This window comes from Nomia melanderi, chromosome 2 (genome assembly GCF_051020985.1).
Source record: "Nomia melanderi isolate GNS246 chromosome 2, iyNomMela1, whole genome shotgun sequence".
Classification (NCBI taxonomy): domain Eukaryota; kingdom Metazoa; phylum Arthropoda; class Insecta; order Hymenoptera; family Halictidae; genus Nomia; species Nomia melanderi.
The window spans coordinates 19,718,784-19,732,718 of NC_135000.1; the positions used below are offsets into that span (position 1 = coordinate 19,718,784).

A 13,935-nucleotide genomic window follows, 5' to 3' on the forward strand; every position below is an offset into this window, starting at 1 on the left:
AACCAGACCATACAAAATTATATTCCAAATCTATTCCTAGTTTCAGTTGAAAAAACAATTTAGAAAAATATATAGTTTCACTTTCGAAATCAACGAACTTCTTAATTTATCATCGTAGCTAATCCCGAGTTGCAGCAAAAAGAAGGTCAATTTCCAAGACAATAAACATTAAAGAAGGCATTCGGTCCTCTTCCCCGAGCAGCCGCGTAGAGGGATGGTTCCTGGTCTCGGCATCCACTGGCTTTCCAAAAGACACGACGTATAAATACCACCTCGTTTCGGGATCCTCTCTCTCCCCGCGGTCCCGTTCTCCCTCTCTCTTCGCTCTGTGGTAGCACGGAGTCTATTTAGATAATCTTCCGCTTAGCGGGAGCGGCACTCGGTGCGGCAAGGGAGCCTCTTCTTCGCGAAGGCTTTCACCAAGGTGGCATCATATTCCTGATCCGCGAACCGACCGCGTTTCTTCGGTCCGCATCGGCTCGGTTCTCCTTCGGCCGGTGCCCAGTGCACGATAGAATTTTTTGGCGAACGCCACGCCCGGCGTCCCGCCCGTGAACGTTGCGTTTCGTGACTCGTAAACTCGTCCGGCGACGACGTGACCTTGAGCCGGAGACCTCCCGAGGACATTGCCGGGTATCGGTGCCCTCCTCGTGCGACATCGAGATCTACGATGGACACTGGGGACCAGGAATCGTCATCGTGCCTCGCCGGGCACACGTTCGCGTGAACATGCGGCACTCTCGATCAACCGGTAAGCAAACGATTTCGGGACACCCGTTGTTATCGCGGCCGGTCCCTGATCGATGACGGATTCCATGGCCAGGGCTTCGTCGCGCGGTTCGACGTTCTCGATGATTCGAGCTCGCTGGAAATCGTATCTGCAGGAGGCACCGGATTCTCTGGGATTCTTGATACAATGGCAACGGTCGGGTTTATATTTAGAAAAACATGATGAAGGAGTAAAATAGAATGTCTTGATGCCGGTGTCTGTTCTTTGGCAAATGAAACCGATAGTTCTTTGTGTTTGTTGTTGCTTCTTGCATGGATTGTTGATAAGTGATGTGCTCGGAAATAGGATGGCATTTAGTTTACACTGCTCGATTGATTTGTAAACTTCGTTCGTTATTATTGTGGATTCAATGGTTGTAAGCATTGAATGTTTTAGTCGTCTGGGATAATGTGATTGTATTAGAATGTTAAAAATAGAGTTTTGTACCTTCAGGAATGGATTTGTATTGTTGGATGCGTAGAGAATTTTTTCAGTATTTCATTCTTGTATTATTTTAAAGTTTTAATATTGCTAAGTGTGAAAATGTTGATATAAAAGTTTCCTCAATTTCAAATAGTAATAGTAATTATCGCTGGAATCGTTGATAGTATCTTAATTTATTAAGTTTTGATTAAACAATTTGATATTAGTATCAGCTTAGCATAGTAATTCTTATTGGTAAAACTCTTAGAGAATTGCATCATGTTTTTCTAAGTACAACAGAGTAATCTTCTTGTGGAAATAAAGATGGAGTAAACAGTATCGGCGTGTATTTTTCAAAAATTACCTTTTAATGATTCCAAACAAAACTTTTAATGTTCGCGATGAATGTACGACAGATTTATAGCATCAACAGAGAACAAATTCCTCGGAGAGTAAACGATAACAATCGACGGATAAAGTTAAGGCACGCGAGCCTTTTATCCTGGTTGTGTGTTCATTGTTTATCATTGAGTACAATTGCCTGGCTACGTGTGTAGCCGTACCATCGCGCAGATGTTCACGACAATTAAAAGTGATTGACGCGAATCTGCCCGATCCTCGAATCGTCGCGACAAATTAGGGCCGTATACAGCGAGCCGAGGGCGAACGGCGACCATGTTGGTGTTAAAAGGTTACAGAATGCCCTCTATCTTTAGAAACATTTCCCCGAAAAGAAAGCCGCGAGAGTACAAAACCGTTCGCATTTTTAGATGGCAGAGTGCAAAGGTTACATTGTACGGGCGACTCGTTGGTAGTGTGATGCCTTGAGAGGTAACCATTAGTTTGTCGCACGCAAAATGGCGGATTACCCGATGAAACTTTTGGTATACGGGCTTCGCTAATATTAAATTAACGCTGGTTCGTATGAATATCAATTTAAAGGCAATACATTTATTTCTTATATAAATTCTTTAAACGCCGGTATAAAATAACGTTTCCTTTGAAAGCATTTTGCCTGGAGTTTTTTTACAAAATATTATTAGATTCTAGAAGTATTTTTAATTGTTAATTATTATAGAAAAGAGTAACTGGCTTATTATGCTTTAATTATACCAAGTTTATTTTGAGGTAGTGTCTTCTTATAAATTCTTTTTCAACTATTATAAACGTTACTAAAGCAACTGATGTCTAGTAGAAAAAAATTGTATGTTGAAATTGTTTTTTGCAATTTTTCCGTTGTTTTCCGTTCATGAAAATACCACGAAGTGCACCATTTCGTGAAATTTACCGCTGAGCGTGGAGCGACCTAATAACACGACAAATTACCCACAAGATTAATTAGAAATTTGTTAGGTAGTACAATTGAAGTTTATCTCTAGCTTTCCATCATCCATTATACACGTATATATGCATATTCTGTTGATTGTTTTAATCACAGACAAGCTTTTATGGATAAGTAGGCAGTCGTAGGTGTATATACATACAAATTTTTTCGAACAATGATAGATATGTATTAAAATAATATTTTTTACTATACATTCACTTATTTTCTAATAATATTAAGTTATACAGATCGAAAAGTCAATTGTCTTTAGAAATTTGCTATTCTTTAATCCTTAAACCATCATCAGCTGCAATTGCAACGTATATCGAGTATCATAAAATAGATCCCATTGACATTGAAACAAAAATTTTGTTTATAAAACTAATTAATGCAGATTCTCTAACTATATATTTTTTATTATTCCAATATATGTATACTTTCCTTACAAACATTTAATAACAGGCGCTAAATCAGACTTGAGGAGAACAGTTTTTATTTTATTTATCATTCTAATGTGCTTGAAGGTGAAACTCTCGTTAAGTCAGTCTTGACCGAAAAAAAAATCGGTGAAAGAGTCTCGTGAACGCATCTCAGCGTGTCGCGGCAGCTTATCGTTTCGCAAATAAACCCAACGACGCCTTCTGCCACATTGCGATGACAAAGCATCGCCCATGTTTATCGGTTGTTTGCACCGAGACGCGTTGCGTCTCTCGTGCAAATAACGTCGCTGAAACGGAATGCGGTTGCCTCTTTTTCTTTGACGCTTTCCTTATTCGCATCCTGTCCTAATTTGCCAAGAAAGACGGTTCCCGAAAAATTGAGTGCTGAAATCGAAACTCGAAAGTTTTCGTTCTGCTGAAGTATTTATTTTCGTGGAACCTACTCACTCTTCGCTCTGCTGTGTTACGTTTCGCGCGATAACGTTAATACTTTGACTCTGAAGTTATCTCTGAAGCAACAGTAAACCGTATCCTGCTTACTTATTTCTTTTATTTATAGCGAATTAAATTTGATTATTATATTCAATTTTTATCATTATACAAAATTTTTTTAAAGATTTTTGGAGCAATTCACGAAGCCATATGATAACAAGAAATTTATTTGTATAAAAAGTTTAAAAGCTTGACTCATTTTTACCTGTTATTATGTTATTGAAATTTTTACACGTAAGAATCCCTTTAAAAATCCTTTTGGGCCACTTATGAAACCAAGTGTTAAAAATGAATTTATTTATATTGTGCATAAAACTTAAGAACTTCAGCTAATTATTGTTGTTGATTTTATTCTATTAGATACATACGTGCTTATAGGCACATAAAGTTCATAGTCTGCTATTAATAGAACGTACTGCGAATGGTTAAAGATATTTTCGTAAATATATGTGTTTCAATGTGGTAATAATTTTGATTGCAATTTAAAATATCATGTGTAAACAGGTTTGCACGTTACAAAGAATCGAGACAAAAATTTCCCAAGAATTGATCTAGCGACGCGGTCAAAATTCTCGCTGCCATTAACAGTATTCTTTTCGCCCGCGTTTTATTGCGCACGCGTTTTTACTTCTACTCAGAAGTCTGACGTTCGTGCATTTTTAAATAGTATCCTTTGTTTTGAACACGACAAAATATTAGCCCGCTTCCTCTGATATTTATGTTACGCACATTGTCCCCGAAATTCTTCGTGTATTTTCCGCGTGCCAAACCGCTTTAGCGTATGCGAAGTCTCTTTTCGTTCGTTGAATCATCCAAATCCGGTGTTGCAGTTCCCGACGAAAATCATGGCAGGCAGTGTGCCAATAAGCGAGCCCGACAGCGTGCCACCTGCATATAAGACGTTCTAGTCACCTCACTCACACATTTTTCATTGTAAACTTCAGCATCTTTATAAGATCTATTCCAGGAAATACTTAGCTAAACCCATTAGGGCTGTTGCTCTTCTTGGGTTTAATAAAGGTGATTAATCGAATTGATTATCTATTTTGCTTTGAATATTTTAACCGTAATTTGCACGTTGAATTTACTATTTTGGTGTATTATTTGTTTTATTTTCATATCTGCTAATCATTATGAAAGTGGCCTAAGTCAAAATTTGAGAAAAATGAGTTTATCAGTTATTTCACCTCACATTATTTTAAATTAAATTAAAATAAAAATAAAAATATGACTTGGACCACTTTCATATTTATGGGTACATATGTCATTTGATTTCGTGAATTGCAAATTAACACTTTGACTGCCACGTCAGCAGAATTCGGGTGTCAGCATTTTTTACATCAACTTAAAAATTAATTTTGTTCGAACCGAATTTTGTTAGATGTATTAGATATACAAAGGACAGTAGACAGTAGACAGTAGACAGGACAGTAGGTTATGAAGAATCTTGATTTTTTAGTTTCTGTTTTATTAAGCAAACTGTTCCGGTTGTATGGGAGTTTTGGTGAGTGTTTATTTCGCAGTCAACGTGTTAAATGAGGTATATCTATTTATTACTTTTAAATATGCGCTATGTAATATGCAACATTGCAGAAAAGGTTTGGATCATTTCTAATAATTACAATTTATGAAAGAAACAAGAAATTTAACATTTAAACTTATTTTATTACACTGTAAAAGCTATATCACTTCAACCCTTCATTTGGTAATTCATTTTTCATCAGAAAGCTGTTTCTACGAAAGGGACATAAAATAGTCTGAAGCAATGATTTAAAAGAATTATTAATTTTAATTTTACCACTTTTATTTAGCTGCTATGTATTAACTTAAATTACATTAAAGTTTAAATGAATTAAAAAATACATACCTTTTTGGACAAATGGTTTTAAATATTTCAGTACTATCATGTCTCGCCTTAAAAATCCTATGAAGCTAATATTCTTATTGCATTGCCATAACATAACTATAATTCCAATAATTAAATAGCTGCAATTCGTATGCACACTCACGTTCTCCGTAACGCCGGCAAAATTCTAAAACGAAAATCATTATCCTCCTTGTTAGAAATCACGTTACCTTCGAATTTTCTTCGCGTACCGGGAAAATAGAAAATATTATTTCTATTCCGATCCTTTTTTTCATTTACCCGTGTAACCTCATCGATCGTGTTTCCGTAAGGTTCGACGCGCGTAGGTGGAACGGGTTTTCGTTGCGAAAGAGGAGGAAAGTCACCCCCAGCTGTGTACAAGATGTTCGAAATTCCGCGCCGCGGCGTCGCGTTCTGAATTTAATTAATTCAGCTGTCGCGCGATTCCCGATGGCACGTGCCGACATAAACCAAGATGAAAATTCAGAATCCCGGGCGTGTGCGCGCGGGCGCGCGCCTGTTCGAGCGGACGAGCGCCGCCGGAATTCGAGAATATCGCGGGTGTCGGGTCGGTTCGCGGAACGAAAAGAAAGCGAAAGAAAACACCCTCGGGTATCCTGCCGCGCACCAGGCGTCGTTTTCTTCGTCTTCTTTTTATTCGCGCCGCGACCCTGGCACAAGTTCAATTCGTTCCGGCCAATTGGACTCGGGACTCTGAAAGAGACACCGTTTTCCGTGCGCCAATCGACCATTTTCTCGGGAGGAATGTATCGGCGTGTGCGAGTTTATAACTAGCTTCCCATATCGAAGTCAGTATTCCTTTTTCGAATTCTCTCTTATTCACCATAAAGGTAAATAATGCCTTTCCGCCCTCCAACATCTCACGATCTACGAGTTTAACCCATTAACTGCGTTTGACGAGTATACGCATCACCTTAAAGCTTGAAATGATACTAATTCTTTCAAAGATACATTTTTTATTTTTTCAGATAAACATGCAATTCTTCTTTGTTTTAATTTGATTTTTCATTAGAATATACCTCCGATGCATTCGCCCTGCGTTTGTCGAGTACACACTTCATTTTTTTTGGTTAATCAGTTCTCTTAATTATCTAGTTAGCTGTTATTTTTAATTAAGTTTCAGCTGTTCCGACGAGTATTCTCAATTAGAAGTAATGACAAGGTTTTGTGTTATGACAGTTATTTGTGTCAAAACAGCGGTAACTTTATTTTGAGACACAGTTTAGGTATAAACTTTTCGAAGAGTTAACAGCTAACTGGTTGATTAAAAACCAGTCTTATGTTTTTATTCATGAGTGAGCTGTTTCACGTTAAACCACACAGAATTCGTCATGTAGTCATCGATTTGTTCTGACATTAAAACTACCAAACAGTCGAATTGAATTTTTATAATTTCTCTTAATTCGTTAAAGTTAATAAAATAAAATGAAAGAATATTGTCTCCGGATATGAACTGTCGAGGAGTAAAATTTTACATTAGTAACTTTTTAAGGTATGTGTTAAAGCTTTGCGAGTTTAAAATTATTACTGTATTGAAAAGTCTTTATTATTTGGGTGGAAGTGGTTAATATATAATTATAAAAATAATTTTATAAAACTATGAGTTTTGAACCATAATTGAATCACAATTACTGTGTTGATTATAGATGAATATTTATCATGATATAACTAAAGTTCGTTTAGTACTATTAAGAGTACCGATGATAGTGGTTAGATGAAATAATTCACTCCAGGAATCGAGTGTCACTTGATTGCAGCTATCTGACAGAAAACATATTACATGAAAGTTACATGAACGTGACACGAAAATCGAACGTTCTCCCTAGAATTTACGGTATTATGAACAGCCGATAAACAAGTAAAAGGAAGTTTCATCTGCAAGATATTCTGTAACCGGCAATGCATCCGAACAGTGATTACATTTGAAAGAAAAAATCGAAAGTACTAAATAAAATTATTTCGTTAAAAACTTCGTTTTTGAGAAAATTTAGCTTGAATCGTAAACAAATTTTCTTACGTTTTTTATTCATTTCTGTAACTGGAATATTTATCTGTTGACGCCTCCACGTGCATTTGTGCACGTGTGTGTATATATCCACTAATAGAATAACAAAAATTGATATCTATTTGAAGAGATCAGAAACGATGATAAATTTTCGAACAATATTTATTTATCACGCTATATTTTCCACGTATACCTAACACTGCACTCGAAACACGAGTTCATGGAATGGATGTTATTATAAAACTTATTATCGTTTCGAAGTTTATTTTTTGGTGACAGTAAAAAATATTGACTATTAAACAACTAAAGGAAATTTAAAATCTGAGATTTAGTTTCTGCAACCCCGAAGAGTTGTCAGAGTAATTTTCTTTGGATGTTAAATGTTTTGCGACGGTGTGAAAGATAGTAATCCGAAATTCGAGTATCAAAATATTGTTCCGTCATTCTTTACAGCCAAACTGATTGTTTACCGATGAAAGGCTTACAATCTTTATTATTATTCCGAAGTTTACGATGAACTCTTCTCGATAATGCCTCTTTACTACGAAGCCGCACGAACCACTTTAACTTCTGATATAGTTAGCCTTCAACACTCGGAAATAGAAAAGACATACAAAGATATTTATAAACTCTCAATATTTGCATCTATAAAATCTCCATCGCGGTGATATTTGGATGAAAACTGAGGTTTTGGAGACGTTCCGCGAAGAATCGATTGAAATAATAGCGCTATGATGTAAGAGTTACAAACGGAATATTAATAAAATATCTTCTATTGTAATTTAATAAATATAAAAGTATCGACGATCTAATTAAATCAATTTCTGACATAAATGTTTATATGCAATGATCGTTGTAATGTTTATAAAAAGTTCCATTTATAATGATGATTTCTTCACGATCGAGTCTGTGCAAGTGCCATTTATTTCTCTAATTCATATTTAATGTCTTTTCTTGTTTCTTTTACGGATAAGAAGTAAGTTGTGTTGCAACATGCTTTCTTTTTCTTTGCTTTATTAACGTTAAGTGCTTCCCTTTCTTGTTCAGATTCAGTCAGTGACACCTGAGTCGGATGTAACGGTTTGATGACGTCGATTTCCGGTTGACTTGCAACATATACTACGCCCGATGCAGCTAAACTTCATAATTATTTTCTGTTCGGGAAGCACTCACCGTTAGAACGTAAAATTTCGTTCCAAACTGAAGCACTTAAAAATAATCTCCCATAAAACTCATGCATGGTTTAAAATCAACAACACGTGTTCGAAATTTTATTTATCACCCAAGGTCAATAATATATTTTCGTATTTGCATAGTAAAATATGAAAAATAATTATACAATGTCCCCACTGACGTTCTCTTTACTTATACTTGTTAATTAAATAGTTCATAAATTTCCACCTCTGTGTATATTAAATATTACACATACACTAAATCAAAAGATAGTACATTGCAATGATACTACAGACGATGCTAAATAAATTTAATTAAATATAAAGGATTAATAAATATTAGATAACTTATCGTGTATATTACAATTCGTTGGCTTTTGTGCGTCATCTGCTAATTTGTATCTTATATAATCGAATGACATTTAACTCTTAATATCCAAATTTAAACAACCAAAATGTTAAAAATAAGAGCAATAATTTCAATTACTTAATTAATATTCCATGCAACTGGTGATACAGTTATATTATTATGGATAATGAAATATGTAATCGAAGTTGCAAACAGTACCTTGGGAAGCAAAACCGTTTACACAAATTTTTAATCACAGCCACGAGTCGGATTCAATCGATTCGCATATGCGAAGTCACGCACGCACGTACGCACGCACAACGATCGCTCTTTGAATTCCTGCGGACGTTTGCGCATTCCCTGATAACTGTTGAGAAGGATTTTATTTATTTACTGTACGTCGCCGCTGCTGAATGAAATTCCCGGGAATTTGCGAGTGAGATCCATTAAAGTTCATCGGGAACTTATCGCGAATATACGTCGTGCTGTTACCAAATTCTTTACCGCCATTTTATGGACCGATAGGAGTCATAAAGGAAATGGGAATTGTGATGTTTGATTTGTGATCGAAGTGAACCTTAAATTGTGACATAATCTGAATTCGGTTATTCAGTTTCGTCATTCTTGTTAATAAATTACAGTTAAAAGTTAATCCAGTGTCTACATTATATGAAAAATATTCCTGTTCAATTTAGAAAAGAGAAATTTTTGCAACGTTTCATAATGATTAATCTCTTAATTTTTACAACGGAACAGTGTTGCGTGGAAATTGTAACATTCAAAATAATAATAATAAGTATCTGATCTTAATAATTAATCTTCAATCGGAATACTCTACATATTTCTGTGAATCTCGATATTATCGGATAACGCAACAGGTGAACCAACAACTCAACAAAAAAGAAGACAAAGCGACGAGGGTCTTCGTACAGCGCAGAAACACTGTCAACGACTGACAAAACAAGACACTGAAAAATGACCCTTCGTACGCTGTTATATCAACGAAAGAATGGAAAAAATATCCATCGGTTATTTATATTTATACGTTCCCGTGCAATTTGTATTCGTCCCCGCTAACAAATCGAGCCTGCTGCCTTGACGGCGTATTTACTCTAAACACAATTCAGATTTATTTTGCGTCATAAGGTTCGGGTCGTAATTCTATAAAACAGAGAAGAAAAAGCACCGCAATTTAATATACTATAATAAGATTACTGCTAAAAGCAATTTCCTATTGAATCAAGGACATCCTCTATTTCAGCGTAAAAAGACTCTCGATACTTATTATCTTGGTTAGTACAGGTTTTCTTCTTTCACGAAGAATTTCAGTTTTTTTATGGTGTCTGTGCGCAGGGTGAAGGGAGGATGAAGAATGCCCCGCGTCGGTGGAGACGGGGGTGGCGGGTCGGAGAAGGCAGGGGGGAGTGGATTCGGAGGATGGCTCGGGGGTGCAGCGAGAGCCATGACTGGGGCAACCGTTGGTGGCGGATACGTCGTTTTAGGGGGCACCAGATACGGTCTCCGACTTTCTCAGGTAAGAATTTTACCTCTTTTACACGAGCAGCTGTTCGTTATAGTAACAGAATCGAATTTTCTAAGCGAAAATATATTCCGATTATGTTTGAAAAATATTCTTTCGATGCTTGATCCATAGATATCTTTAATTTAATTAATACAGAATGAGCCGTCTGATGCAATTATTTTTAATTATTTCTAAACTGTTTGTTGCAACGAGTTTTTTGTTATTTAAATTTTGTACGGAGATGTAAGTGTTGCTTTGAGTTTTGGTATAAGTAACGTGTAACATTTAAGTTTGCAACATAAAAAAGTCTTGAATAGTGAGTACGAAGGTTCTTGAATAGGCAAATGGGTCTAAAGATTCATATCGTCTGAATATGAATTTAAACGTTTTCTATGGCACGTTTATTGATCAGTCAAGTAATAAGAGATAATTGAAACATACGTTTTCAAATCGTAGTTTTGAAGTGTATCTCATTCATCAGTTAAATATACATAGTCAAAACAGTATTTCTACTGTGATTAACAAACAATTTCTTCCAATCACCATCCTATTTGATCAAGTCGTATTACAAATACAAAGAGAAAGCTACTTGCTTTCCTGTTGATACCTTACACCAACAAAAATATCTTTTATTCTACATCTTTCGTCTCAAGCCAAAACGTTTCTCACGCCTAGCTTGCAAATAATGTTTATTTCACTCAAACAGTTTCTACATAAGAACAGTCTGCACGCGAATTAAGATGCACTAAACTATAGGAACATGTTATACGAGAATTGAATAGTTCTAGACGCGCTAACACCAGTCGTCAACACAAGCAAATCAGTCCATGTTGAAAACACGTCGTCCACCAGGCTGAGAATCCGAAGCCATGTTGGCTGTCGTGACGACCTTCGACGGATTCGCGACAGAGGAGTTTCGTATGAGCAAAATGAAGACGTTGAAAAACCTAAATATAGAGCCGATCGCGCAAATAGAATGCCGCCAGTCAGTGACTCGAGCCGATTTTGAGCCATCTCCCGTTTTCCTTCTTTCTTCCTCTTCCTATTTTTCTGGCTGGCCGTCCTCGCTCAACCGGAATAATATCCACGTTGACATCATACGCACACGTAGCGGGTACGTGAATCCCGCGCGGCGCACACGGGCGAGCCCGCGAACCTCTGCCAAGTCTTTCAATCGCGACAAATCACCGCGAATACGCCGGTTGATCGGGAGCTGATCATCCGGCGTTCGCGAGCCGATTATAGCCACTCCCGGAATGCCTTTCAATTTCAACCCTTTGCATTCCTCGCCCGTTTAACATTAGAGAAATTGTAGGTACTTAGGCGTTAAGTTGGTTCGAGCAACGAGTAAATTATAATCGAGACAATTGAATAGTAATTTGTCCTCGTCGAATTGATACGTTTAAACATGGAAAGATTGAAATGGGAAGAAAAGTTTAAATTCTGAGTGTTCGGAGTAATATTGGCAGAATTACAAAACACGAGGTGCGAATTGAATACCAACCAAAAGTGAAATCGAATGAGAAGACTGAATGGAGCAACTGTACTAATACTAAATACTTACTGAGATATAGTTTTTTCGAGTTTGTATTAATTATGATATGTTTTTCAGTGATTATGAACTTAGCTTGCGTGAACAACAGAACTTATAAACAAAAATATAACAGAAATGGCAGATTAGATCTAGATTGTAAGAACATTAATAAAAAAGAGATAACAATGACAATATTAATAACATTAGTGTATCATAAAAGTTGCAATCTTATATGTTCATTTCTAAGCACATTTTATATACATTTTCAATTTTTAAACAATTCAGTACATAAACTCCACGTAAACATACTTCTGTATAATTTAAGAAAAAAAATGATAAGTAACTTAAAGAAGGGACGTGTATTCAATGGCACTTTATTACTTGTTACAAAAACGTTCCATTGAAACAAGTTAAACGCAGGTAGACTCTATTGTTAGTGTATCGAACGTTGCGGGCAGCCATAAAAAAACTATACACGTACATATAAATATGTATATTTAACAGTGCTATTACAATATCCCCATATAACTTCATAGGAGCTAAACCTAATGCCTAATTTGATTATGCTCGTCCTCTATAATCATATCATCTTTATTCAATACCTTTTTCTCTCGGAGCTCCTCGTGCACCACACTTGTTACATTGCTGTGCATTATAATATACACGTCCAGTACAGAAATTCATACGTATGATACCATAAGAACATCGTGGCTGTATCATAAAACATTCAAAGACACAATTTGTATGGAGATTGTTAGTTAAGCGCACCGCGCTATCGATGACCTCGGCAACGTTAGGTAGCCGATCCACCAAGTTTTTCGTGCTACGTAAATATAGATTTCCCGCAAAAATATTACCATACGAAGCACAGGCGTTTTGTTATCTTCCTATTTTATGCATTTCTGCGTAGTATCGTGTTTCGAGCCGCGGAGCGTAAAATGCGGTGTCGGGATGAAGATCGAAACAGACATTTCAGGACGTATCTCGTTATCTCCCGGGGGATTTCGAGAAAGGAGATTAGATGGTTCTACTTTCCAGCATATTCTCCGTACATCGTGTTGCATACACAACAGTCCGAGATCTATTTCAGAGGAGTTTATCTCCGGCTCGTTCGTGGGAAGGAACAGCGTCACCTTACCTCAACGCCATTGTCTCCTCTCAGATCCTCTTTACCGCAATCGTTCTCTGCACACGAACGGGTTTATTCGTTTGGAGAAAAAAATATGAATAATGATTTAGGGTGAGCCGCTGACATTTCGAAATCCCGGTCAGTTTTAATCGGAGAGAATTACTTTCCTTGTGTCACTGTGATTTAATATTCTAGCATTCGAGAGCAAGAATGAAGATATCATTGTATGTATATATCAAATGTTGGAGTATTAAGATACCGATTAATCAGCTTTGTGTTTATTCCATTGGAGGGACTTCGACATAATAATATGACATAGAAAAATATTCACGTTGGGAATTATAGAAGTGGATTGTAATTATTTGGAGATAAAACTTTGAAATGTTTGTTGCAATTTGATCTAAACAATTGTGCGGATTGATGGTCTGATCGATTATGGTTAAAATTTGATAATCTTTTCTCACGGTTCTGTAAGGACGTACGGGGAATGTACAGTTCGAGGGTAACAATCTGAATTAGGAAATTTATTTCCCAACGTGACGAGGGCAAGGTGAAATTACCTTGTAGAGGCGAGTTCTACTTCCTACGTTTCGTTTTATGCGGTGCCGCAAAAAGCAGCCTTTGATTCTCTTTATACACGAAGCCACTTCATAGGCTTTACGGTCTCATTTGTTCCGCTCCTCTCGTACTGTATCGAACGAGGAAGTAAAAGTTTAAATTGATCTACACACATAAATTGTCCCCTTTTTCTTCGTTGCAACCCGTAAATTAGGAGTAAAGTACTTTGTACGTTCAAATGAGAACATCATCGCTAAATAAGTAGATCCTTCTTCGTATTACTTAAATCGTCTTCAGCGAAAGTATGCGCATTTTCTTCGTCGGGATCCA

The 13,935-nt window shown here is 36.6% G+C and overlaps 1 protein-coding gene across 12 annotated transcripts in view; it reads left to right on the plus strand.

The window, feature by feature from the left end:
- Positions 1-13,935, plus strand: part of LOC116429146 (rho guanine nucleotide exchange factor 17) — an 82,644-nt gene that overhangs the window by 13,832 nt on the left and 54,877 nt on the right. For 9 of the 12 annotated variants that reach the window (XR_012998099.1, XM_031981715.2, XM_031981718.2 and 6 more), the window contains exons 1-2: positions 355-751; positions 10,216-10,396. Coding sequence is in view for 11 of the 12 variants with exons in the window: in XM_031981715.2 (XP_031837575.1) it covers positions 10,235-10,396 (162 nt within the window). In the remaining variant the exon portion in view is untranslated. Of the gene's footprint in view, positions 1-354; positions 752-10,215; positions 10,397-13,935 lie in introns of those variants that run through there. The other 3 variants (XM_076365131.1, XM_076365130.1, XM_076365129.1) reach the window with 1 other exon arrangement.